A 27528-nucleotide genomic window follows, 5' to 3' on the forward strand; every position below is an offset into this window, starting at 1 on the left:
GAAATGAAACACTTCAACATCGACTTTAAGCAGGAGGCGTACATATATAAATTTGCATAATTCACATTCAGTAACACTTTCTCTGAACTCCGAAGATAGATTAAATATAATTTATACAAGAAATAATATTTCGTCAGAAAACTATTGTATTTACAAATAAGCTCTATGTAAGTTGCGCTGTCACTTTCATTTAAGGAAGAAATATTCTTTGATTACAATACACACAGCTGTTGCATATTCACACTAAATATTAAGTCATACAGATAAAATGTGTGACTTGAATGAGGCTATATCATCCTCAGCGTAAATTATTTACAATACGCGTCTTTATTTTGTGTATATGACACACATTATTAATATCGCCGTTACCGGCATTTAAAAGTTTGGGTATTCATAAATAAATGCTATTTCATCCCCCTAACTACTCGTCTTATATACAACTACACGCTGAGTCTGAAGTGGATTTAAATTCAATGAAGAAAAGTTCACAACTGGTGGGAAAATTTCATCTTCAAACTTGTTCACTTGACAAACGCCCGTTTTCCATGTAGGGAATCTTGTGATTCAAACAAGTTATATGTCAGCGTCTATCAGTATTTCAGCGCTACTGGAAAGCGCCACAAAACACGGCATTATTCGCTTTATGCCACAAATCGTCATACATCCTTTGCTGAGCTGATTCATAGAGAAATTTTTCAATATCGGACGCACATTTCTTAAGGAATACACCACGGCGTCTCGAAGAGGGACAAGCTTCGTTCTTGCACAATTCTTCAGCCGTTATAATTAATTGTTCAACATCTTTCGCTGCCTTGTCGCGACATATTTCGCTAAGGTCTGAGTAAACACAACTGGGACGGTTCGTTTCTTGTCTTTCAGAGCCCATAACCTTTATTCAATGAATGGGATATACAGCACTTTTGGCTTTGCTACTGATGAAAAATAGATTTCTTAACTCTTTATAAGCGTGAACGTATAATTGACTGAAAACATACAGCACACGGGGTGGCTTTATATAAGAATCCCTATACTACTTCTCGTTAATTGCAAATGAGATCGTGCGTCGGCGAACGCAAGTGAGAGCTACGCCAATTGGTTTATTCAACTCGTGATGTCATTGTCGGACGATGACGGCCGTGGAAATTGTAAAGAAATGACGCACGATCAGCTGCCGGTTGTATATTGTGTGTTCCACGCCAGAAGTTTCCATCAATCAAATGAAATTTGCCCACGCGCAGAAACTTATGCAATGGCACTATTCGTCTCAATAGATTCCAAACACTACACTTGTCTGTGTTTCGTAAAAAATTGCGTTCGGTTAAAGTGAATGGGCGCGTGTAAGTTAGAGCCCGTACAAAAAAAGTTGCAAGCGCTTAACATCTGTAGGGAATAATTTTACCGCAATTCAGCAAAAATGAGTAGAAAATGTTGGCTGACTTTGGTTTATTCTTACTTCTGAACTATATGATGCTTAAAGTTTTACATAGCAAGCAGGTTTTTTTAAACATACCTTACACGTGTCACTAATTATAAAAAAAAGAAAATAAAAAACAAACTTTTCAAAACAGTTGCCATGACATGCCATTTTGAAGATAAATTTTCATTTGTTTTATCTATAGCTAGCTACGCGTCTCTGACGAAACTATAATATGTTGCATATACCACAAATAAGAAAATAGATGTTTCATTTATCATATACACCAAACACATCGGTTCTGATCTCATATTTTAAGATATGAAAGTTATCACAATGAAATGAAATTTTCTGATCGATAAAGATCATCATTTTCTTTCGTGAATCCTTTGTGCAATTAAACTTTGCACATGCAGTTTAGACACATTCGTACGCCTCGCGCATTTGTTCCTGGCCTTGCACTTGTTAGGAAAAATGAAAACGTATAAAAGCTACAACAGTTTATATTTAAAACCTTCGTTAAGCTATATAAACGACTGAAAAAACCGAAAAAAGGCTAAGATTCCAGAAGAAGGAAGAATCCTATTTTTGTTTTTTTTTTCTATACACTAACTTTCAGCCACAACCGAAAAATTTGAAAGGCCCACTATGCAAAAAGGCCTCCACTAGGCTAATAATAACACAGAAAATCTATTTTGATCAAAGCCTTGAAAGGAGGGGATTCCGTACCGTTATTGAGGCAGGGATACGTGACTGTCCGCAATAAAGAGCTTAGGAGAACGGTAGCTATCAATGAAAATCTTATCAATTGCATTTGCATTCCCAATAATTGACCTAAATGCAAAGTTCCACTGAATTACAAATCAATTAGTAAGGTAGTAGCTACAAAACCGAAAAGAAATGAAAACAACGGGTTTTTGATGTTTGGATTTAAAATATTATCAATGAAAAAGAGAATTTAAGCGCGATGCAAGTACTGCGAAATTTGGAACATAATCATGAAAATTGTTTTTCGAAGATTCAAGAATCTTGATCTAATTTATTTAAGATATTGATAATTTCAAGCATTATGACGGACCAGACAAAAATATTTGCGTTCGTAATCATGCATTTTAAAAAAACGTCTCGAAAGCTCGAAAGTCACGTTTCAGTACAAAACTTTTGTAGTGTATATTTGCGCTCTAGCTCTAACATAAAAATTAAAAGTGATCATTCCCTTGGAATCGTTAAATTCTTGCTGTTGAGATATAATATGCAGTCGAAATAATCTGGACTTTACGCTGAAATGTACAAGGTACATTGTACATGCTAGTGATATTCGCGGCAGCTAAAGTATTAAAGTAAATGGTTTGAACCCGGGAGTATCGTTACATATTTTTAGGTGTTGATCGTCCAGGTTAGTATAGTCCTGAGAAGGACTGTTTTTATTTTTGTTGGCTGACATTATGACAACCTTAGCGGTAGTCATCTTCAGAATCAAATTTTGAGAGTCATTTGACTCTGAAGATGACTACCGCTAAGGTTGTAGAAACGTCAGTCAACAACAACAAAAACAGTCCTTCTCAGGACTATACCAACCTGGACGATCTACATTTACAAACAGTTAAGATATTGCCGTGCATGAAAGGCTGTGAATTCCTTCGCTACTTGATAAACACAGTAGCAGGTTTAATTGCTTTGCCTTTCGATGCATATAAAGCAGGTCGAAAAACTACACCTTTAAAGGTGCTCGTATTTTGTCGCAACAAGTTAGGAACGCTTGGAAGTGCTTCGGAGTCGGCTTTTCATGGTGACCGCCAAATTAGATGTTTGTTTTTCGCGCAGTTTGGGGTGCAAGATACAAGATGCATGTTGTTCAAATAAATTAGCCCAACACAGATACGTGAGGGGGATTGCTCTAACTTATGCTTGTATTGGATCTTAAATATTGATGACTTTATTGTTGTTACCATAGATACACGACAGAAGAAGACAATCGGACGTAGAACTTCCGATAGTTTACGCACCTTTAATTTGTCATTATTTATTTTGCTTTAAAAATGTACATGAGCAGGAACGTGCACGAACTTGTTACATAATCCTCAGTTGTTATAAATAAAAAAAATTATACTGGACATTCAAATTCCAGCATGGAGACAACTGTTCGAGAACAGTATAGCACTTCCTCACAGCGCAAAATACATGATTAGAATCGCTTTTGTTGAACCCCAATATCACAAGCAAAATGGTTTGAACATGACTATATTTTCTAGATAGCAGTAAGTCTCTTTCTCATGATTCAGTAAAGATGATCTTTTTTTGACTAGTGTTTTCAGCCACACTAAACTAAACTAACTTAACGCTCAGAATTTATCAGCTAAAATCTTTTATCGGTCCTATGCTAACACAGAAGAAAACCTTCAAATTGAATGATAATTTTACATTCAAAAGTTTGCATGAGGATCGATTATTTCAAACTGTTCTCATTAGAAAACAAAGATAAATCACACTTGAAAATTTGCATGAATGTGAATAAATTTACACTTGAAGTCTTAGTGCCATTTTGCAGCAAACACCATGGACTTCTTGATTCTAAAAAGGAAGTACAAGGACTAAGGACAAAGTGTGACGATAAAGGAAGAAACAGCTCTTCAAATAAATTATTAAAACAGGATGGAGAAGGAATGAAATGTAGAATAAGCGGAATATAACCCACGCACAAGAAACCGGTTTTCGATGCAACACCTGGAATTGCTCGACTATTCAAATGACGTTTTGGCGAGATTGCATTTCAAATCAATTTAAAGACTCAGATTACGATCATGGCAATAGAACTTTTGAGAAAAAAAGCGAGTAAACATGAAAAAGGTCTTCCCATACGGTAATGTACAATTACTTTCTTCTCAAAATCTGTAAAAAATCACTAAATTGTTTAGCTATATGCGTAAATCCGTGATTACGTAATTGAATTGAAAATATTTTTTAACTTTATTGAAAAATGTTATGTTGGTGCCATCATTGTTTTTGATTTATTAAAACGCGGTTAATTGTTCATAAAATGTTGTAGAAAAAATTGACAGGACGCTGAAAAAAAGCCTGAAAATTATGAACTGTTTAAAGGATGAATTCCTAAACATCTGAATGAAAAGCAAGGCAATCCTCGTTTTTGATTTCACTCGTTGATAGCAAAATTTCGTGCCCTGTAGCACAATTCTACATTTAGATTGTAGACTATAGTTGTTTATAACTATTCTAGAAAATTAATCGCAAAATTCATAATGACAGCATTCTGATTAAAATCATTTAGCTAAAGGCTTCAAAGCAGACAGCTGTTACAATTTCTGAAGCAGAAGATATCTTCCAAAAAAACCGCATGTTTAGAGAAATCATTCGAAGCGTATGCCAGCATCTTATACGAAAATTTTGATATTTTCGAATTTCTCGCCAAAACAAGTGTCTTTTTATTATCAAAAAATCGTTTCATCTATGATGCTATCAACTAACAAATCGCAACTTTTCATTTTGGACATTGTTCCAGAAACTTCGCTATATTAAATATACTCATACTATTTTCGCATAATGCACAACGAAGAAAGAGAACATAGAAAGGACTCGTTCATCGTCAAAAAAAGACGCATTTGCGTTTGAAAAAAAGTCAATAATAAACATAAGCAGGCGTTTTAAAAGTCCGCTTATTTCCTTTTACATTATCCCCTTTTTCATTGCTTTCGTGAAGAGTTTCGGGTTTTAAAATTTTATCAACGTCGATGACACTTGGTTCATGATTCTTCTGTTTCATCGTCTTTCTGGAGGTGATTGTCCGGAATACAACACGGCGAGCTGCTGTGTTCAGACGCTTGTTAACCGAAAGATCATTCCAAAATTGACAAGCAGAAAGCGGAGCACTCAATGCGTCAAAAATTTCATTTCTTTTAGTCAGCTTGCTGGAGAATGACTTCATATTTGTATTGCGCAAAGCTTCGGGACAAACTGGTCGCTTTTCTCGAACAAGATCGAGTTGATAATAATATTCAGATAGCATGCTTGCATATTTTTGCACTTCTATCTTCGAACCTAGTAACTTCTGGGATAAAAATAAATAGAATCATTGGAATGCACTATCCGTTCTATTCACACCAAGCTATGTTATTCATACTTACATCAAGTAATACGATATATGCCCAATCAGCCCACAAGACCATATAAGGCGTTACAAATTCTATTTCCAACGGCTTTTCAGCGATTTCTACGACTAGGGTTACCCCTCTATATCCACTTGCCGCATATTTACCTCCTCGAGGGCAAACACCAAAGCACTTTACAATGGCTACCCCAAAACGGGAACTATTAATGAAACTTTCTTTTGCTTCTACAACCTATAAAGATATTGATGTCCAGTAGGTCTAAGACTGTACAATATACGTTAATAAGGGATTTGCGTTCGGTTAAAGTGAATGGGCGCGTGTAAGTTACAGCCCGTACAAAAAAAGTTGCAAGCGCTTAACATCTGTAGGGAATAATTTTACCGCAATCCGCAATTCAAAAAAAATGAGTAGAAAATGATGCCTGACTTTGGTTTATTCTTACTTCTGAACTATATGATGTTTAAAGTTTTACATAGCAAGCAGGGTTTTCTTTAAGCATACCTTACACGTGTTACTAATTATATAAAAAAAGAAAATAAATATAAACTTTTCAAAACAGTTGCCATGACATACCATTTTGAAGATAAATTTTCATTTGTTTTATCTATAGCTAGCTACGCGTCTCTGGCGAAACTATAATATGTTGCATATACCACAAATAAGAAAATAGATGTTTCATTTATCATATACACCAAACACATCGGTTTTGATCTCATATTTTAAAATATGAAAGTTATCAGAATGAAATGAAATTTTCTGATCGATAAAGCTCATCATTTTCTTTCGTGAATCCTTCGTGCAATTAAACTTTGCACATGCAGTTTAGACACATTCGTACGCCTCGCGCATTTGTTCCTGGCCTTGCACTTGTTAGCAAAAATGAAAACGTATAAAAGCTGCAACAGTTTATATTTAAAACCTTCGTTAAACTATATAAACGACTGAAAAAACCGAAAAAAGGCTAAGATTCCAGAAGAAGGAAGAATCCTATTATTGTTTTTTTTTCTATACACTAACTTTCAGCCACAACCGAAAAATTTGAAAGGCCCACTATGCAAAAAGGCCTCCACTAGGCTAATAATAACACAGAAAATCTATTTTGATCAAAGCCTTGAAAGGAGCGGATTCCGTACCGTTATTGAGGCAGGGATACGTGACTGTCCACAATAAAGAGTTTAGGACAACGGTAGCTATCAATGAAAATCTTATCAATTGCATTTGCATTCCCAAAATTGACCTAAATGCAAAGTTCCACTGAATTACAAATCAATTAGTAAGGTAGTAGCTACAAAACCGAAAAGAAATAAAAACAACGGGTTTTGGATGTTTGGATTTAAAATATTATCAATGAAAAAGAAAATTTAAGCGAGATGCGATTCCTGCGAAATTTGGAACCTAATCATGAAACTTGTTTTTTGAAGATTCAAGAATATTGATCTAATTTATTTAAGATATTGATAATTTCAAGCAAATAATGACCGACGAGACAAAAATATTTGGGTTCGTAATCATGCTTTTTAAAAAAACGTCTCGAAAGTCACGTTTCAGTACAAAACTTTGTAGTGTATATTTGCGCTCTAGCTCTAACATAAAAATTAAAAGTGATCATTCCCTTGGAATCGTTAAATTCTTGCTGTTGAGATATAATATGCAGTCGAAATAATCTGGACTTTACGCTGAAATGTACAAGGTACATTGTACATGCTAGTGATATTCGCGGCAGTTAAAGTATTAAAGTAAATGGTTTGAACCCGGGAGTATCGTTACATATTTTTAGGTGTTGATCGTCCAGGTTAGTATAGTCCTGAGAAGGACTGTTTTTATTGTTGTTGGCTGACATTTCGACAACCTTAGCGGTAGTCATCTTCAGAATCAAATTTTGAGAGTCATTTGACTCTGAAGATGACTACCGCTAAGGTTGTCGAAACGTCAGTCAACAACAACAAAAACAGTCCTTCTCAGGACTATACCAACCTGGACGATCTACATTTACAAACAGTTAAAATATTGCCGTGCATGAAAGGCTGTGAATTCCTTCGCTACTTGATAAACACAGTAGCAGGTTTAATTGCTTTGCTTTTCGATGCATATGAAGCAGGTCGAAAAACTACACCTTTAAAGGTGCTTGTATTTTGTCGCAACAAGTTAGGAACGCTTGGATGTGCTTCGGAGTCGGCTTTTCATGGTGACCGCCAAATTAGATGTTTGTTTTTCGCGCAGTTTGGGGTGCAAGATACAAGATGCATGCTGTTCAAATAAATTAGCCCAACACAGATACGTGAGGGGGATAGCTCTAACTTATGCTTGTATTGGATCTTAAACATTGATGACTTTATTGTTGTTACCATAGATACACGACAGAAGAAGACAATCGGACGTAGAACTTCCGATAGTTTACGCACCTTTAATTTGTTATTATTTATTTTGCTTTAAAAATGTGCATGAGCAGAAACGTGCACTAACTTGTTACATAATCCTCAGTTGTTATAAATAAAAAAAATTATACTGGACATTCAAATTCCAGCATGGAGACAACTGTTCGAGAACAGTATAGCACTTCCTCACAGCGCAAAATACATGATTAGAATCTCTTATGTTGAACCCGATATCACGAGCAAAACGGTTTGAACATGACTATATTTTCTAGATAGCAGTAAGTCTCTTTCTCATGATTCAGTAAAGATGATCTCTCGTTGACTAGTGTTTTCAGCCACGCTAAACTAAACCAACTTAACGCTCAGAATTTATCAGCTAAAATCATTTATCGGTCCTATGCTAACACAGAAGAAAACCTTCAAATTGAATGATAATTTTACATTCAAAAGTTTGCATGAGGATCGATTATTTCAAACTGTTCTCATTAGAAAACAAAGATAAATTACACTTGAAAATTTGCATGAATGTGAATAAATTTACACTTGAAGTCTTAGTGCCATCTTGCAGCAAACATCATGGACTTCTTGATTCTAAAAAGGAAGTACAAGGACTAAGGATAAAGATTGACGATAAAGGACTAAGGACAAGGACTAAGGACAAGGACAAGGACAAGGACAAGGACAAAGAGTGACGATAAAGGAAGAAGTAGCTCTTTAAATAAATTATTAAAACAGGATGGAGAAGAATGAAATGCAGAATAAGCGGAAAATAACCCACGCACAAGAAACCGGTTTTCGATGCAACACCTGGAATTGCTCGACTATTCAAATGACGTTTTGGCGAGATTGCTTTCCAAATCAATTTAAAGACTCAGATTACGATCTTGGCAATAGAACTTTTGAGAAAAAAAGCGAGTAAACATGAAAAAGGTCTTCCCACACGGTAATGTACAATTATTTTCTTCTTAAAATCTGTAAAAAATCACTAAATTGTTTAGCTATATGCGTAAATCCGTGATTACGTAATTGACATGAAAATTTTCTCGTGTAATGCTTATATTTTAACTCTATTGAAAAATGTTATGTTGGCGCCATCATTGTTTTTGATTTATTAAAACGCGGTTAATTGTTCATAAAATGTTGTAGAAAAAATTGACGGGACGCTGAAAAAAAGGCTGGAAATTATGAACTGTTTAAAGGATGAATTCGTAAACATCTGAATGAAAAGCAAGGCAATCCTCGTTTTTTGACTTCACTCGTTGATAGCAAAATTTCGTGCCTAGTAGCACAATTCTATATTTAGATTGTAGACTATAGTTGTTTATAACTATTCTAGAAAATTAATCGCAAAATTCATAATGACAGTATTCTGATTAAAGTCATTTAGCTAAAGGCTTCAAAGCAGACAGCTGTTACAATTTCTGAAGCAGAAGAGATCTTCCGAAAAAAAAACGCATGTTTAGAGAAATCATTCGAAGCGTATGCCAGCATCTTATACGAAATTTTTGATATTTTCGAATTTCTCGCCAAAACAAGTGTCTTTTTATTATCAAAAAATTGCTTCATCTATGATGCTATCAACAAACATTGTTCCAGAAACTTCGCTATATTAAATATACTCATACTATTTTCGCGTAATGCACAACGAAGAAAGAGAACATAGAAAGGACTCGTTCATCGTCAAAAAAGACGCATTTGCGTTTGAAAAAAAAGTCAATAATAAAAATAAGCAGGCGATTTAAAAGTCCGCTTATTTCCCTTTACATTTTCCCCTTTTTCATTGCTTTCGTGAACAGTTTCGGGTTTTAAAATTTTATCAACGTCGATAACACTTGGTTCACGATTCTTCTGTTTCATCGTCTTTCTGGAGGTGACTGCACGGAATACAACACGGCGAGCTGCTGTGTTCAGACGCTTGTTAACCGAAAGGTCATTCCAAAATTGACAAGCAGAAAGCGGAGCACCCAATGCGTCGAAAATTTCATTTCTTTAGTCAGCTTGCTGGAGAATGACTTCATATTTGCATTGCGCAAAGCTTCGGGACAAACTGGTCGCTTTTCTCGAACAAGATCGAGTTGATAATAATATTCAGATAGCATGCTTGCATATTTTTGCACTTCTATCTTCGAACCTAGTAACTTCTGGGATAAAAAATAAAATAGAAACATTGGGATGCACTATCCGTTCTATTCACACCAAGCCATGTCATTCATACTTACATCAAGTAATACGATATATGCCCAATCAGCCCACAAGACCATATAAGGCGTTACAAATTGTATTTCCAACGGCTTTTCAGCGATTTCTGCGACTAGGGTTATCCCTCTATATCCACTCGCCGCATATTTACATCCTCGAGGGCAAACAACAAAGCACTTTACAATGGCTACCCCAAAACGGGAACTATTAATGAAACTTTCTTTTGCTTCTACAACCTATAAAGATATTGATGTCCAGTAGGTCTAAGACTGTACAACATACGTTAATAAGGGATTTGCGTTCGGTTAAAGTGAATGGGCGCGTGTAAGTTACAGCCCGTACAAAAAAAGTTGCAAGCGCTTAACATCTGTAGGGAATAATTTTACCGCAATTCAACAAAAATGAGTAGAAAATGATGGCTGACTTTGGTTTATTCTTACTTCTGAACTATATGATGCTTAAAGTTTTACATAGAAAGCAGGGTTTTCTTTAAGCATACCTTAAACGTGTTACTAATTATAAAAAAAAAAGAAAATAAAAATAAACTTTTCAAAACAGTTGCCATGACATGCCACTTTGAAGATAAATTTTCATTTGTTTTTACTATAGCTAGCTACGCGTCTCTGGCGAAACTATAATATGTTGCATATACTACAAATAAGAAAATAGATATTTCATTTATCATATACACCAAACACATCGGTTCTGGTCTCATATTTTAAGATATGAAAGTTATCAGAATGAAATGAAATTTTCTGATCGATAAAGATCATCATTTTCTTTCGTGAATCCTTCGTGCAATTAAACTTTGCACATGCAGTTTAGACACATTCGTACGCCTCGCGCATTTGTTTCCTGGCCTTGCACTTGTTAGCAAAAATGAAAACGTATAAAAGCTACAACAGTTTATACTTAAAACCTTCGTTAAACTATATAAACGACTGAAAACACCGAAACAGGGCTAAGATTCCAGAAGAAGGAAGAATCCTATTATTGTTTTTTTTTCTATACACTAACTTTCAGCCACAACCGAAAAATTTGAAAGGCCCACTATGCAAAAAGGCATACACTAGGCTAATAATAACACAGAAAATCTATTTTGATCAAAGCCTTGAAAGGAGCGGATTCCGTACCGTTATTGAGGCAGGGATACGTGACTGTCCACAATAAAGAGTTTAGGAGAACGGTAGCTATCAATGAAAATCTTATCAATTGCATTTGCATTCCCAATAATTGACCTAAATGCAAAGTTCCACTGAATTACAAATCAATTAGTAAGGTAGTAGCTACAAAACCGAAAAGAAATAAAAACAACGGGTTTTGGATGTTTGGATTTAAAATATTATCAATGAAAAAGAAAATTTAAGCGAGATGCGATTCCTGCGAAATTTGGAACCTAATCATGAAACTTGTTTTTTGAAGATTCAAGAATATTGATCTAATTTATTTAAGATATTGATAATTTCAAGCAAATAATGACCGACGAGACAAAAATATTTGGGTTCGTAATCATGCTTTTTAAAAAAACGTCTCGAAAGTCACGTTTCAGTACAAAACTTTGTAGTGTATATTTGCGCTCTAGCTCTAACATAAAAATTAAAAGTGATCATTCCCTTGGAATCATTAAATTCTTGGTGTTTAGATAAAATATGTAGTCGAAATAATCTGCACTTTACGCTGAAATGTACAAGGTACATTGTACATGCTAGTGAAATTTCGCGGGAGTTAAAGTATAAAAGTAAATGGTTTGAACCCGGGAGTATCGTTACATGTTTGTAAATGTAGATCGTCCAGGTTGGTATAGTCCTGAGAAGGACTGTTTTTATTGTTGTTGACTGACATTTCGACAACCTTAGCGGTAGTCATCTTCAGAGTCAACTTTTAAGAGTCATTTGCCTCTGAAGATGACTACCGCTAAGGTTGTCGAAACGTCAGTCAACAACAACAAAAACAGTCCTTCTCAGGACTATACCAACCTGGACGATCTACATTTACAAACAGTTAAAATATTGCCGTGCATGAAAGGCTGTGAATTCCTTCGCTACTTGATAAACACAGTTGCAGGTTTAATTGCTTTGCCTTTCGATGCATATGAAGCAGGTCGAAAAACTACACCTTTAAAGGTGCTCGTATTTTGTCGCAACAAGTTAGGAACGCTTGGAAGTGCTTCGGAGTCGGCTTTTCATGGTGACCGCCAAAGTAGATGTTTGTTTTTCGCGCAGTTTGGGGTGCAAGATACAAGATGCATGCTGTTCAAATAAATTAGCCCAACACAGATACGTGAGGGGGATAGCTCTAACTTATGCTTGTATTGGATCTTAAACATTGATGACTTTATTGTTGTTACCATAGATACACGACAGAAGAAGACAATCGGACGTAGAACTTCCGATAGTTTACGCACCTTTAATTTGTCATTATTTATTTTGCTTTAAAAATGTGCATGAGCAGAAACGTGCACTAACTTGTTACATAATCCTCAGTTGTTATAAATAAAAAAAAAATTATACTTGACATTCAAATTACAGCATGGAGACAACTGTTCGAGAACAGTATAGCACTTCCTCACAGCGCAAAATACATGGTTAGAATCTCTTATGTTGAACCCGATATCACAAGCAAAACGGTTTGAACATGACTATATTTTCTAGATAGCAGTAAGTCTCTTTCTCATGATTCAGTAAAGATGATCTCTCGTTGACTAGTGTTTTCAGCCACACTAAACTAAACCAACTTAACGCTCAGAATTTATCAGCCAAAATCATTTATCGGTCCTATGCTAACACAGAAGAAAACCTTCAAATTCAATGATAATTTTACATTCAAAAGTTTGCATGAGGATCGATTATTTCAAACTGTTCTCATTAGAAAACAAAGATAAATTACACTTGAAAATTTGCATGAATGTGAATAAATTTACACTTGAAGTCTTAGTGCCATTTTGCAGCAAACATCATGGACTTGTTGATTCTAAAAAGGAAGTACACGGACTAAGGATAAAGATTGACTTAAAGAAAGGAAGAAACAGCTCTTCAAATAAATTATTAAAACAGGATGGAGAAGGAATGAAATGTAGAATAAGCGGAAAATAACCCACGCACAAGAAACCGGTTTTCGATGCAACACCTGGAATTGCTCGACTATTCAAATGACGTTTTGGCGAGATTGCTTTTCAAATCAATTTAAAGACTCAGATTACGATCTTGGCAATAGAACTTTTGAGAAAAAAAGCGAGTAAACATGAAAAAGGTCTTCCCATACGGTAATGTACAATTATTTTCTTCTTAAAATCTGTAAAAAATCACTAAATTGTTTATTTAATTGAAAATTTTCCCGTGTAATGCTTATTTTTTAACTTTATTGTAAAATGTTATGTTGGCGCCATCATTGTTTTTGATTTATTAAAACGCGGTTAATTGTTCATAAAATGTTGTAGAAAAAATTGACAGGACGCTGAAAAAAAGGCTGGAAATTATGAACTGTTTAAAGGATGAATTCGTAAACATCTGAATGAAAAGCAAGGCAATCCTCGTTTTTTGACTTCACTCGTTGATAGCAAAATTTCGTGCCTAGTAGCACAATTCTATATTTAGATTGTAGACTATAGTTGTTTATAACTATTCTAGAAAATTAATCGCAAAATTCATAATGACAGTATTCTGATTAAAATCATTTAGCTAAAGGCTTCAAAGCAGACAGCTGTTACAATTTCTAAAGCAGAAGAGATCTTCCGAAAAAAAACGCATGTTTAGAGAAATCATTCGACGCGTATGCCAGCATCTTATACGAAATTTTTGATATTTTCGAATTTCTCGCCAAAACAAGTGTCTTTTTATTATCAAAAAATCGCTTCATCTATGATACTATCAACAAATAAATCGCAACTTTTCATTTTGGATATTGTTCCAGAAACTTTGCTATATTAAATATACCCATACTATTTTCGCGTAATGCACAACGAAGAAAGAGAACATTGAAAGGACTCGTTCATCGTCAAAAAAAGACGCATTTGCGTTTGAAAAAAAAGTCAATAATAAACATAAACAGGCGATTTAAAAGTCCGCTTATTTCCCTTTACATTTGCCTCTTTTTCATTGCTTTCGTGAACAGTTTCGGGTTTTAAAATTTTATCAACGTCGATAACACTTGGTTCATGATTCTTCTGTTTCATCGTCTTTCTGGAGGTGACTGTACGGAATACAACACGGCGAGCTGCTGTGTTGAGACGCTTGTTAACCGAAAGATCATTCCAAAATTGACAAGCAGAAAGCGGAGCACCCAATGCGTCGAAAATTTTATTTCTTTTAGTCAGCTTGCTGGAGAATGACTTCATATTTGTATTGCGCAAAGCTTCGGGACAAACTGGTCGCTTTTCTCGAACAAGATCGAGTTGATAATAATATTCAGATAGCATGCTTGCATATTTTTGCACTTCTATCTTCGAACCTAATAACTTCTGGGATAAAAAAAAAGAATCATCAGTGTTTGGAATGCACTATCCGTTCTATTCACACCCTGGCATGTCATTCATACTTACATCAAGTAATACAATATATGCCCAATCAGCCCACAAGACCATATAAGGCGTTACCAATTGTATTTCCATCGGCTTTTCGGCGATTTCTGCGACCAGGGTTATCCCTCTATATCCACTTGCCGCATATTTACCCCCTCGAGGGCAAACACCAAAGCACTTTACAATGGCTACCCCAAAACGGGAGCTATTAATGAAACTTTCTTTTGCTTCTACAACCTATAAAGATATTGATGTCCAGTAGGTCTACGAATGTACAACATACGTTAATAAGGGACGTGCATGCATGGAAAAAAAAAGTACAACCTGTAAAGACGTTGATGTCCAGTAGGTCTACGACTGTACAACATACGTTAATAAGGGACGTGTATGCATGGAAAAAAAAGGTACAACCTGTAAAGATGTTGATGTCCAGTAGGTTTACGACTGTACAACATAAGTTAATAAAGAACGTGTATGCATGGAAAAAAACGTGATGTCTTAATACTTCATGAAGTACATGATGTGTATAATCAATAAGAGTTGTCTCACAGCCAATAAAACTTTGTATCAGAGATGGCGAAGCAGGAGTGTGGGGTGGGAGCTGTAGCTCTCCAATACTTTTCACCATAACTCACAAGCATAGCCAATGAGTGTGCTACGAGGATAAAGGAGGTTGGAAACGAATTCACGGATCGTTTCACCACACCTCATATAGGATTGCTCTGCGATCCCGTGTATAGTTTTGTCGATTCATTGATAATGTAAATTTTCACGTTGAACAACTGATCCTTTTACTTTAAGTAGTATCAAAGCTCAAGGCTCTGATAAAACTAGAGTGGTTATGTTTATTAATTTCCTCTCCTAAATGATTTACTAAAGGGGAAATTTTCGAAAATTTTAAAATGATCCACTTTCTAAACGAATCCTCGATGTAGTAAAATATTTCAATCACCTCTTCCCAAAAAAATATCTTAATTTGCTTTCTTAGAGCCCTGAACAAAGCATCTTTGTAGAAATATGTTTAATTTACCTGTTGAACTGTTGGCAAAGTAATCCGCCATGTTATGACGTCATATAAATCTTTGACCGTCTTGTTGCCGTTCACGTCTAATTCATGGCTGATGCTATCGATGGGTCGTAAGCGGCTTTCAATTAAACTCTCCTCTCCAAACATAGCGATCAACTCGTTCTTTGCAGCCTTAAACGAACGCTCGAAGTTTTTCACGAAAAAAGCCAAAGCCTCTGAGACTTTATCATTATAGTGTTGATGCCAATTCCACGCATAATCAACCCCTCGGAAATGCCAAGACGGTGCAATAATGCTTCTTCTCAGAAGCTTTCGCATCGTTGGATAATCTTGTTTCATGCTTTTGGCATTTGCAACAGCATCTAGTAGAAAGAGTGCGTAGAATAGTATGTAAAAAACCATTTTCCCGTTTCTGTGGCCGTTTACATTGAAATGTGTTGTTGACAATAAACAACCTGTTCTTATTATGCAAGTGGCAAACATGTACGACGCATCGAGTTGTAACATAGTTGTAACATAGCCCGGGAGTATTGCTACCATAGATATGTATAATAAAGTGGATAGCGCATTGCAATACGACGACTAATCAAAAGTTGAAGCTAAAGTAATCGTGTGCTTACATTTTTGTTACCGATTACTAGGTCCCACTCGAGGAGTGAAACCCAACTTTAATATACATACGAGAGAGCTTTAAAAACGACGTATTTCTGTTATTTTTGGAACTTAAAGCCATGTATAAACATAGCAGATTTTGTGGAAATAGGATTTTGATTAACATTATGATCATTTTTTCGTATCAAGTGGGACCTTCCAATATGGCGGTTCTGACTTCACAGAAATAGCGGAGTGCGTTATCCAGTCTATTTTCAGATCAGTGATTGCTACCTGTTTGTAGATGAAGATCTTCCAGGTTTGTATTGTTCTGAGAAGGACTGACAATGTTGTTGACCGACGTTTGCACATTCTTAGCAGTAGTCATAGATGAACAAACGTCAGTCGATACTATAATTAACAATCCTTCTCACGACTCTACAAACTTAGACGATGTACATCTTTGTACAAACATATCTTATCTTGGTCTATCGGCAACAAATCACTAAAAAAACCTAAATACAAATGCAAGCATATATACCTAAGTTCCTGAAGTCGCAGATACAAGCGATTGACAGTGAAACGAAAGGAATAATTAAATGTATGTTCCACTCAATGATATTAGATATTGTAGCACCGGTTCAAACTACAATATAGTATTGTTAGTAAATTGTGTAAGATTAAATAAATTTATAAGAGAAATCCCATTTTTCGACTTTTCTTTTGTTCTAGCTATGTTATCAGTATAGCTACCGTTCATAGTAACGTATAGTTGAAAGCAATTAGTAAATCGAGCATTAACTAGGAAACAGATTTGACTGTTTGGAATGTAAAAATAACGAGCAGTTCGAGTAGATTAAACACTTGGATCAAGCAAAATAAAAGCCAAACATACCAATAATGAAAATGCAGATTTCGCGCTTCGGAAAAACAATCTTAGCAAACAAGCACTTGAAAAGGAAAACTTTAACTTTAATAATGGACGATATGAAACGTGACAAATATATTCGAGCCAGACAATAAAACTAGTATAATTGCACACTTATGGTATATTGAAATGTTTTAAGCGAACGAGTGAATTCAGTCGATGTATTCGGCTATATTGTTCACATCTTCCATTTGAATACGGATGCCTTCAATTTTATTCTTGCAATTCTTCATTTCATCTTCCAGACAGTTTTTGATACGATCTAATCGCAACGCATCGCGTTCAGCTGCGTCTTCCCGTACCAGGGTCTCTTTGAGATGATTTGTAAGAAAAAGTAACTTCTCTTCGTTGACTTTCTCGCGTTCCGTTTGGTCATATTCCCGTGCCTCGAGATCTTTTATTTCCTCGGATGTGCTGTTGATAACCTTCAAAAATTGCTTGATTCTTTCTGAGGAGTCTTCATAGCGACTTTCGGCTTTTTTTAGATCTTTTTGTAGCACTGCTTCTTTACACTTTGCCTCTCGCCATTGTTCGTCGTACGTTGCATAATCCAGCTCCCAGCGCTTTACTTCATTCGATAAGGACAACAACATTTCGTCGTCTTCTACCTCTTGACTTTCAAGATTTTTCACGGCTACTTCGTGTTCGGCGGTTTTCGTTTCAAGGCTACCCAATTGCTTTTCTTTATCCGCCAAGCGCTCTTTAGTTTTCGCAAGTTCTTCAGTGAGCATTTTAATCCTCCTTTCAAACGAAGTCTTTTCGTTTTCGGCCGCTTCCTGGCGCTGTTTGGCTTCGACAAGCAACGCTCTTGCATTAAGTTCATCTTGCTCGCACTGTTCAATATCTTCCTTTAGTTTGTTTATTCTAGCTTTAATCTTTTCCATGTTCTTGCAAACGAAGAAAATCTTCACGCGAGACAAGCCAAAGTGTCTTGTTTGGATAGGCAAGAAAAGTTTTAGTTTTGTGCACAACCGATGAATCTCTCAACAACTCAACGGCCAAGAAATCGTTTGCCGAGCGGAATATATTACGCGATTTAATTATTTGCAATATTATGCTGTCAAATTTTCCACTTTTGAATAATTTAGAGCGAAAATAATTGAAAAATATTTGCATAATGTCTGAGTAATTCTATGGAGAGGATTACGCTGCATTTTTTGAATTTTTTGAAAATATTGTCAGGTCAAAAATCATAAACAAATAAAATTCCATTCTAAAGCAAATTTTGACAATCTTAGTCTTAGGTCCGAAGACTTACTTATGTCAATTATATATATCATGTGAAAATTTTGAAAATTCACGATCCTCTAGAAGGCTGAAACAGTCAATAATTCATTGTTAATTATACTTACCTTTTTTGGTAGCCTTTTTGTTCTTTAAGTGTCATGAAAATTTGGTTTGAAGCATGGTTTTTGCATTCCACAGAATTATTTGGTCAAGTTTGTACATACATTGCAATTTCTAAAAAATTAATAAAAAATAAAATTTACATATTTCAAAACAAATAAATTTGGGGGAGAGGGAAATGACCTCATACGCCCTCCATTTTTAACGTTTCGGAAATGCTGTAATACAGATTTATAAAATTAATTATTTATTTTATTTTCTGAATTTGCATATTGTTCTATCAAAACAGATATTGAACACCCTTTCATCATGAGAAGTTTCAATTCAAATTTCTATAACGTATAACTATTATACATCTTATATATTGCTTGTAACAATGTAAGGCCCGTTTCAAACGTGGCATTTTACATGAGCCGAATGCTATTAAAACAAAAGATAATGAGACATTTTATCTCATTTTCTTTCGTCTTTAATGCACTCGCCTCATGTAAAATGCCACGTTTGAAACGGGCCTAAGGTGACGAAGAATTGGGGAAATAACCATGAAACAAGATATGACGTATTATGCGAGACGCGCATGCGTTGTGTTGAATAACAAACATGATACAAATAAACTTTGATTTGAAAAATGTTGTTTTTTAGAAGAATATTTACTTATCAAACGAGCATTGTGCTTCGTATGCAATCCACGCTATGGCCAACAATACTTATAAAACGTGGTGCAAGAGAAAATGGCGAAATTTGGCCAAGGAACGAGGAAACGGAGCGTTATCTTCGCGATCGTTTTCAAGTGCCAAAGAAATCAGCTCGACTTTTGTCAAAAGTTTGCAAAGTGTCGGACATAGATGAACGTGTACAGTACTTTTACACGATAGGACTAACAGAAGAGAGTATTCGATTAGTGTTTAAAAAATTCCCTAGGGCGATTATGACCTGCGAAGTAGAAGCAATGGATAAGAGAGTTAAATTTCTCTCAGAATACACTAGACATTTTAAGGATCCAAGTGTATTGATAACCCATCTGATACCACAATATCCAATACTGCTTTCGCATCCTGTTCACACGATGAGGAAACGAATTCATTTACTGGAAAAATGTGATCTAACAAAAGAGGAGATAGCAAAAGTCCTGAGGTAAGCCAATGACAGATCAGTCTCTTGCTGAGGTAAAACTACTAAGTAAAGCAATCTTCCTTTCTTTACAGATACAATCCTATTTCCATCCTAACAAAAATAGAGGATACATTTGAAGATCTTGTGAATTACTTGAAAGACAGTGGCCTTCCTGACCAAACAATTCATAAAATTTTTACCATTCAGCCAAGGTCTATAACATTCCGCTGGGAAGCTATCGAGAAACGAGTGAGGTTCTTCATGGATGAACTAGGATATTCAAAGGAACGAATAACACAAGTGTTCACAAACACTCCAATGGTACTCACAGCCAGTGTGGAAAGAATGAGGGAACGAAGTGACTTCATTAAGAATGAAATGGGGCTAACGAACCGGTCACTCGTTAGATCACCACTTGTTTTGAGATACTCGTTAGATAGACTAAAGTGGCGATACTATTATCTTTGTCATATAGGTTACAAGTTTACAGATGATACACACTTACTTAGTATTCTCTATGTGACGGATCGACTTTTTGCAAAATATGTAGCAAAACAACCTTTAGATGATGTATTATCCTTTAAGGAGGAATTTTTTGAAAGGTTAATCACAGCTAATCAAGATTTGCAAAAAGTTAGAAAAACCTAAGAATTTCGTTTAGTTCATTGTTCAATAAAAATAAGTCTAAGCTCATTTTTACATTACTAATTTATTTTTAAATATCTTTGCGTTTCAAAATACCTTAAACACAGATGGGTAAGATTTTGAAAATTCATAATCTACACGAAGAAGGTATTTTGATTATAAAATTGATCTACAATGATTTATTTTGCCTACTTGGCTGAAAATAAATTGTTAGCGCATATATTTACTCTAACATAAAACTTTTAACTAGGTCATAGATGAAAAATTTATTCACATTAACATTTCATCTTGCACATATAAACAATCCATCCATGAAACTCTTCTCATTTCCACACTTCATACCAATCTTAATGTCCATGCATGTTCCAATCTAGTTCTACTTTATCATATAATGCTCAAAATTTCAACATATTGTCATCATCACATTTTGCAATCTAACACTTAAATATATAATAGTAAATATGTTTTTTAAACTTTATATGTAATTTGCTTGATCTGATCTGATATCTTAAGTTATTAAAAAAAATTACTAGAAATGATATATTCCATTCATGGCCTTATTATGCAGTTTTTTGTAAAGCAATTACATTATGCTAAGAAAAGTTAGTTTAATTATAATGTCAATACCATTATGACTTTTAAATCTCAGCTTTTAATACCCCCCTGCACACAACAATCAGACCATAACTATAATTTCTCCAATATCAATACCATTATGACTTTTATATAACACCTTTCAACCCCCTTCTCCACAAAACAATCTGACCATAACTATAATTTGTGCAATGTCAATACAATTATGACTTTTAAATAACAGCTTTAACACCCCCCTGCACAAAAATCGGACCATAAATATAATATCTGCAGTCTGCATTGCTTGTACTGAAAGACATGAAATAATATATAGACCCTTCTCCATGAAAATCATTGCAATTTGCTGTCAGGTATTTGCCAGTTTAGAAATCAAATTCTCCTCTCGCTAAGCTAAAATTTATTAAAGGAAATGCTCCAACGGTAACCTTTTCATCATTCTCCGACTTCTTTCAAAAGCTTTTGCAGACGATGAACTTTCATCACAGAAATATTTTTCTCCATCTTTTATCTTTGGGTTTGTTGACCAAATCTCTTTCAAGCGTTTGACAATTTGAGTATTTTCCAGGGGGGTGAGTGGAGGAGATTATTTGCAAAGGGGGTGACAGTGCCCAAATTAAAAACAAATATAATAGAAAGTTTTCAACTCCCTAGAGAGATTTAATTGAGTAATTCGGAAAACCCCTGGAAAAAATAAACTCGAAAGAGCGTTAAGTTAGGGTGCGCATTCGTGGAAGAGGTTGTGACACCATAGCTTTCGTGAAATATGTATAAAAATTCGGCTGTAATATGACAGAGAACAAACAATATAAGACTCTACAAAAGTCAGTTGTTAAATGCAGAGCACCACCAATGCGCACCCCTATCTCCTTGACCAGTTATGTTCTGTAAGTCATGAATCTATGCGTGGTGATCACAAACCCCTTCATAAGATTTTACCAACAAATTTTTAATTATAAGAGTAACTTATTGAGACGTCATTACAACCTTGCTGTGATGTCATTACAACCTTGCTGTGATGTCATTACAACTAAACTGTGATATTATTACAATTATATTATGACGTCACTACAACCTTATCGTGACGTCATTACAACCATACTGGATATCATTAACATCTTAAGACATCATGACAACCTTATTGTGACGTCATAACAAATATTCTGTGATATTACAACCTACAAATAACTAATAACTTGTCATAACTTTGCAAAGTCTGAAATCACAGAAACACAGTTTATGGTTGATCACAGGATCAGTCACATTTTCATATCCATTGATTCTTGAGAGCATCCCCATCTCACTGTATTTTTTAATTTTATAATTGTAAATGGATGTGTTTGTTCAACAACTTGAATAATTTATAGCTTCTGGAAACAATGGATTTTCACAACATACTGATATGAAAATATTTCTTTATCTTTAGTATCTTTATTATTCTTTAGCTCATTTTCAATACTGGACAAAATCCGTTTTTTTTCTTCAGGAGTGGCAGCCGACACAACACTGTTGGATTCATAACGATTAATCAAGCTTTTCATGTCAAAATCCATAGAATACTTAAATGTTGTTTCATCAATAAGCTCATTGCCAAAACCTCCATGATTTCGTAAGGGAACAAACATGACAGCATCCGCCGGACGAGGAATTTTAGTTGCCTTAAATTTAGGATCAAGCCACTCCTCAAAAGTCCTGATCCAAGAAACTGAACGATCTGGTAAGTTCCAGATTATACCCAAAGTACCCTGAGGTTTAATTAATTGATGAATCTCATCAAGGGCTCTTCCCTCCATTCCAAACCAGTGAAAGCATTGTGCTGCTAAAACTGCATCTGCTGTACATTTATTTGGCAAACCTAGAAATTATTTGAACAAATGTAACTATAACTGCAGGTTTCAAACAATAACTAGTATGTTAATTACCACACAAAGATTAATTGCTATATATACAAATGCTATACATACAAATACAATTGCTATATGTACGTACAAAAAAATCTGATTTGTGTCAGTTGATTTTGCAGATTTCCTTTAGGAGGTGCCCAATGCAGTAATTTTTGTCAAACATTGTGACAAAAAACTCTTTCAAAAGTCAGTGAACAATTTTGAACAACAGGGAACATTATGAAATAAAAATAAGCAAATTTATGCCAAAGTCTGAACTTTGACTCCTTAGACACTCGATAAAACACACAATAAAACTAGTCAATCCAATCACCTAAACCTAGCAATCTTTACAATTTATTTAAGAAAAGCATTAAGACATGTAAATGAAGGAAAACTTGCTAAATGACCACTCTCCAGGGGCTCTTGACCCTGGAATGAATAAGAATATTCACAGACCGATACAAAAACAAACACTTGAAGGTTTTTCTCGCAATATGCAGCAGCAAAGCCAGTCAGATCTTTTACTCCTACCTTAAAAATTTTTCTGCAAAATTATTATTCATTTCTTTAGAAAATTAAATCAATTATTATAGGAGTAAAAAAGGGACTGGCTTTTCTTTTGCAAATATGGTTAATGCTTAAAACTTGATTTGGTTTGAAGATGCTGAAGCGGAGAACCAATAAAAAACTTAACAATGTGGTCAATCTCCTCTGCATGATGTGATGATGCAAAAATTGTTTGAATATTGCACAAGATATCTTATTAGCAAGTTTCATTTGTCCAGATGGGGTGCTCTATTACGTATATTAGATACCCAGGCAAAATAAACCTCTTGTCCCACCCACCCACCACTTGGCAGGCCTGCTATTTGCCAAAGTGAAATAGGTTTCAGACTTATTAACTTGCTTTAATATTAAGGATAGAGACTGCCAATGATTTATCATTTGTGCCTTTCCCAGAAAATATGGGAATTTTGACATGCTACTTCTCCAGTTGCACTGAGTTGCAGTTCAGAGTTAATGCATGAACTTCGTGAAATTGTTGTTTACTATCTATCATAATTGATTATGGCAGTCAAAGTGTGTCTAAAGTTTTATATCAGTTCATTTGCTTACTTTATACAAGTTTCTCAATTTTTCTGGTTGCTGTCAATTATTTTAATATTTTAATAATACATGATTACTAAATCTAGTAACGAATTGCAACTGGAAGAGCTTATTTTTGAACTGTTCAAGGTTTAGTTTTTTGCCCTGAACTGTACAAACATGACAGATTTGTGTGCTGTAAGGTAAAGGTGGGGGAGGGGCTAAATCACAGAACATTTCAACCCCGTTCTCCAACAAAAGAAAGTGTTAGCAGTCCTTGTACTTACTGATTGTTGCGTTGGTGATTTAAAACTAAAAAGTCAGGATGGCTAGCATGGTGGTTACAGCTTTAAAGAAAAAACAATATATTGTGACGCACACGTGCAGGGGGGAGGGGCCCACATACCTGATAAATCACTTGCAGAGCATTGTATTATTTCAACTTCAGGTACCATTTCTTTGAATTTATCACACATTGATTTTATTGGTTCCGTCGCAATGATTTTGAAATTTTGAACATAATGTTGTTTCAACACTTTGAGAACGGCTCTTGTAAATTTGCCAGTACCTGCACCAAGCTCAACAATGGTGAAAGGTTCAGTGCCAGAATGTTTCTTTAAAGCGCCTACTTTTTCCAAAAGATATTTCACCGAATCCAGATTGTAATCTGGACGAATCTTTTCGTACAAACTAGTGGTTTCGGGATCAGACCATGACTTAGCAGCATCGTTAACATTTTCCATTAGGATTTGAAAGAAATGATCGTTAAAATCCTATTAACTTCAGTCTTAATACCGCGCAAAGGTCCTGTCTCAGTGATGATGAAACTCCGGCCTTTTACACGTATTTCGGATTTTTTAAAATACGAACATTTTTCCGTTTTTAACAAAATGCGTCCACAACACGCGTATCGTTTCAAATTTGAAATCGCATTTACTGGTCCACACTATTGAACTATAGAACTCAATATATATTGTACTCAATATTATATAGAACTCAATATATCTTGTTATTATAGAGACTCAATGGTCCACACAATCACTGGCGCAAAGGTCCACACGAATACGTTAAATCGCCAAAATACCAGGGGCCTGTTGCACGAAGCCTGGATAGCAAAATACAAAGTGCAAAAATCAGCTTTCACGTGCATGTCGTTTGAATTTCATATGATCAATCCAGTAATTTTAATCTCATGGCATTTGAGGTGAAGAGAAGATAAAAGAATAAAAGGAACAAAAATTAGTGAAGTGTCTCGTGTGCCTAATTAAAGAAAAAACAAGTAAGGTGAGATGACTCTTGAAGTGCTGTATAGTAAAACACTGACGAACCTTTAGATATTTTAATACATGGCAGACTGTGCGTGTGTTGAAATATCGCCGCAGTTATTTGCCGCTTAAAGCAGAATGTAAAGCGAAGATATCAAGTAGATTTTAGTCAAATTTGAATTGATGGTACCAATAACTTTTTATTTTTTGTTTTGATACATTTTTGTGCCAAAAATGAGCACCCACCAGAATTCAGATGAATGTCGTTTGAGTTTTATACGATCAATTTTTTCTCATAATTGCACCTATACTTTTAAAGGCCAATGATGTGAACCTTTGTAGAGGGATCAAATATGCTCCAATTGTGAAATTCCTTGATGCAATTGTGATTTTTGTGATTTTGTGGTGTAATTTGCACAATTTTGTAAGCTATTTGCTACGGGAAAAACGTAATTTTTTTAATAATTACTTACACAAGGCTCCTGCTATTAATATATTTAAACTCGATTTACAAATTTCTTCCATTGTGAGAAAATTTTACTAGGGTTAATAAGGACAACGTTGTAAGTAACTAATCGCAGGAAATCAGCATTAGTGAAACAATATTAGTATCTTATATAGTAATACTTCAAACAGAATCTTGAGGTCGTCTACAATATGTGGTATTCTTATGCTAAATTCATTCTTTTTATGACATGTCAACAAAGTGTTAAACCAAGTTCTCAATGTCTATAGCCCTTCTATTATGTAAGATAAACATAAGAATTTGTCGCTTTTCTTACTTCATAAGCAATTGGGGAAAATATTTATTTAGGAAAATATTTTCCTTAGCACAACAAGCACGTTAACACGCAAGTAAATACTTAAATGAAAATGTCAAAATGAGTTTAGTAACCACTGTAGTCTCTAGAGGCGTTATTTTTTATTGTTTAGCTTAGAAAACAAAAAATGTAGGTAGTGAACTATGCAATTCCTTCCTCCTAATGTCTACCCTAATTTCGTCTTTTTGCAAGTGCATTATCATTGCTCATTGGGTGGGAGGGGAGGGTAAGAACCGTGTTCCCATGGTCCATTATTTAGATTTTGGGCTTTAGGTACAAAAATAAAGAGAAGAGAAGATTTAGATGATTTTGTGGTAATTCTATTTAAAACAATAAAAAGAAGAAGTTCGGTGAAGTGATTCTTGAACTACTGCATGAGAGTGGAACACTGAGAGCCCAAGTAATTAATCAATTTTCCTATAACATGCTGCAGGTAAATAAATCGTTAGACTTGGTGCGATATCTCTCCGTTACATCACGCTTGGTTATTAAGAGCTCAATCTTCAAATTATTGATTCCTCGAGATAAAAATTTGAGGGTGGAAATTTTAGAGCAGAAAGATTTAGGCAACCCTTTGCGGCTGAATGTATTATTATGAGTGAAGAAACTTATAAAATATTACATTTTGTTTTAGTTATGAATTTCCTCTACACTTTGTTCATTGTGCTGATTTTTCAAAACTCAGTCGAAATGGAGTATCTTCTAGAAAAGAAAGGATGGGCGATAAATTCATCATCGCAACAAGCAAAAAAAAGGTGAGTAATCTAAATATCTCTCCGAACATGAACATGTTAAACTCTTTGTAAGACAATACAAGTATGGTAAAAACACTTTCATGGCGATTAATTTGTACGCCAAAACAATTTTTGCTGTATATCTCAGTGCAAAAATTATTCTTCTTGTTTCTAATTTCATCTTAAGTGTGTACAATTTAATCTCTTTCAAATTGTCTGCTTGAAAAGGTTTTTGCAAATTATTTCTTTTTGATTTTCTGTACAACGTGCGGACGCACAAATGAGCGCTCATAACAACAAGTTATTGCGTAGCAATCTATCGTATAGTAAGCTTAGTAACTTGAATAATTAATTAGTATAGGTAATAGCATTTGCACGAGAAGCTATATGCTTATTCAATTTCTCAATTGAATTCTGTTGATTTTTAACTCTTTTAGCAACGTACGTACATTTTAGCCGGCAAGTTATTAATATCGACTGGATTGTATTTTCAATTCCATCAAATCTTACAGTTCATAACACCGTAGCTTGCAACACACCGCTAGTACAAGGTATCTACTGTTAGCAGTGTTCATATTTTCATGTAGAAACACTTTGTAATCAGTGAACTGTAAACTCGTCAGCCATAGAAAATCTACTTAAAACTCACGCCTGCCGTTGTAATTGCTTTGTTTACAATACTTTAACTTTCCCGCCTTCAAAATGTTTTAATATGATTGGCTCTTAGATCACTTCTTTGTCTGACTAACCTATCCGGAGCACAGTCTTCAAAACTAAATTGCACTGTATTTCCTCTTTTTTTGTACTTTGTTTCACATTTTTACACTGCTGTTTACGATATATTGCACTGGTCTTAACCAATCAGA

General features: G+C 34.9%; 3 protein-coding genes and 2 long non-coding RNA genes across 9 annotated transcripts; 3 read left to right on the forward strand and 2 right to left on the reverse strand.

Annotated features, from left to right (window-relative positions):
- Positions 1-7520: 7520 nt before the first annotated feature.
- On the forward strand, positions 7521-9317 carry LOC124449447. Its single transcript, XR_006949402.1, has 2 exons — positions 7521-8856; positions 9060-9317. It is a non-coding gene; the product is annotated as an uncharacterized LOC124449447 (long non-coding RNA).
- A 2848-nt stretch (positions 9318-12165) lies between these two features.
- Positions 12166-13806, forward strand: LOC124449455. The gene is made up of 2 exons (XR_006949406.1): positions 12166-13374; positions 13549-13806. It is a non-coding gene; the product is annotated as an uncharacterized LOC124449455 (long non-coding RNA).
- A 114-nt stretch (positions 13807-13920) lies between these two features.
- Positions 13921-24650, reverse strand: LOC124449451. Of its 5 annotated transcripts, XR_006949403.1 has the most exons (6): positions 24249-24650; positions 21299-22725; positions 18527-18635; positions 15659-16017; positions 14650-14865; positions 13921-14568 (listed from the first exon to the last, which is right to left on the reverse strand). XR_006949403.1 is itself a non-coding variant. In XM_047000374.1 (5 exons), exons 3-5 carry the CDS (start codon positions 15992-15994, stop codon positions 14140-14142), a joined length of 981 nt encoding a protein of 326 aa, XP_046856330.1. In that variant the 5' UTR covers positions 15995-16017; positions 18527-18635; positions 21299-22222; the 3' UTR covers positions 13921-14139. The 5 variants fall into 5 exon arrangements, 4 of the variants coding, with proteins under 4 accessions (XP_046856330.1, XP_046856331.1, XP_046856329.1 ...); XM_047000374.1 differs by lacking the exon at positions 24249-24650 and having other exon boundaries at positions 21299-22222; XM_047000375.1 differs by lacking the exons at positions 21299-22725; positions 24249-24650 and having other exon boundaries at positions 18527-18661.
- LOC124449452 (tropomyosin-2-like) lies at positions 17198-18206 on the reverse strand. The gene has a single exon (XM_047000376.1). The coding sequence runs from the start codon at positions 18056-18058 to the stop codon at positions 17327-17329; it is 732 nt and encodes a 243-aa protein (XP_046856332.1). The 5' UTR covers positions 18059-18206; the 3' UTR covers positions 17198-17326.
- LOC124449450 (transcription termination factor 2, mitochondrial-like) lies at positions 19068-20820 on the forward strand. The gene is made up of 2 exons (XM_047000370.1): positions 19068-19655; positions 19727-20820. The coding sequence occupies exons 1-2, from the start codon at positions 19150-19152 to the stop codon at positions 20280-20282; spliced, it is 1062 nt and encodes a 353-aa protein (XP_046856326.1). The 5' UTR covers positions 19068-19149; the 3' UTR covers positions 20283-20820.
- Positions 24651-27528: the final 2878 nt, after the last annotated feature.

Source organism: Xenia sp. Carnegie-2017, unplaced genomic scaffold (genome assembly GCF_021976095.1).
Source record: "Xenia sp. Carnegie-2017 unplaced genomic scaffold, XeniaSp_v1 HiC_scaffold_23, whole genome shotgun sequence".
In the NCBI taxonomy this organism is placed as follows: domain Eukaryota; kingdom Metazoa; phylum Cnidaria; class Anthozoa; order Malacalcyonacea; family Xeniidae; genus Xenia; species Xenia sp. Carnegie-2017.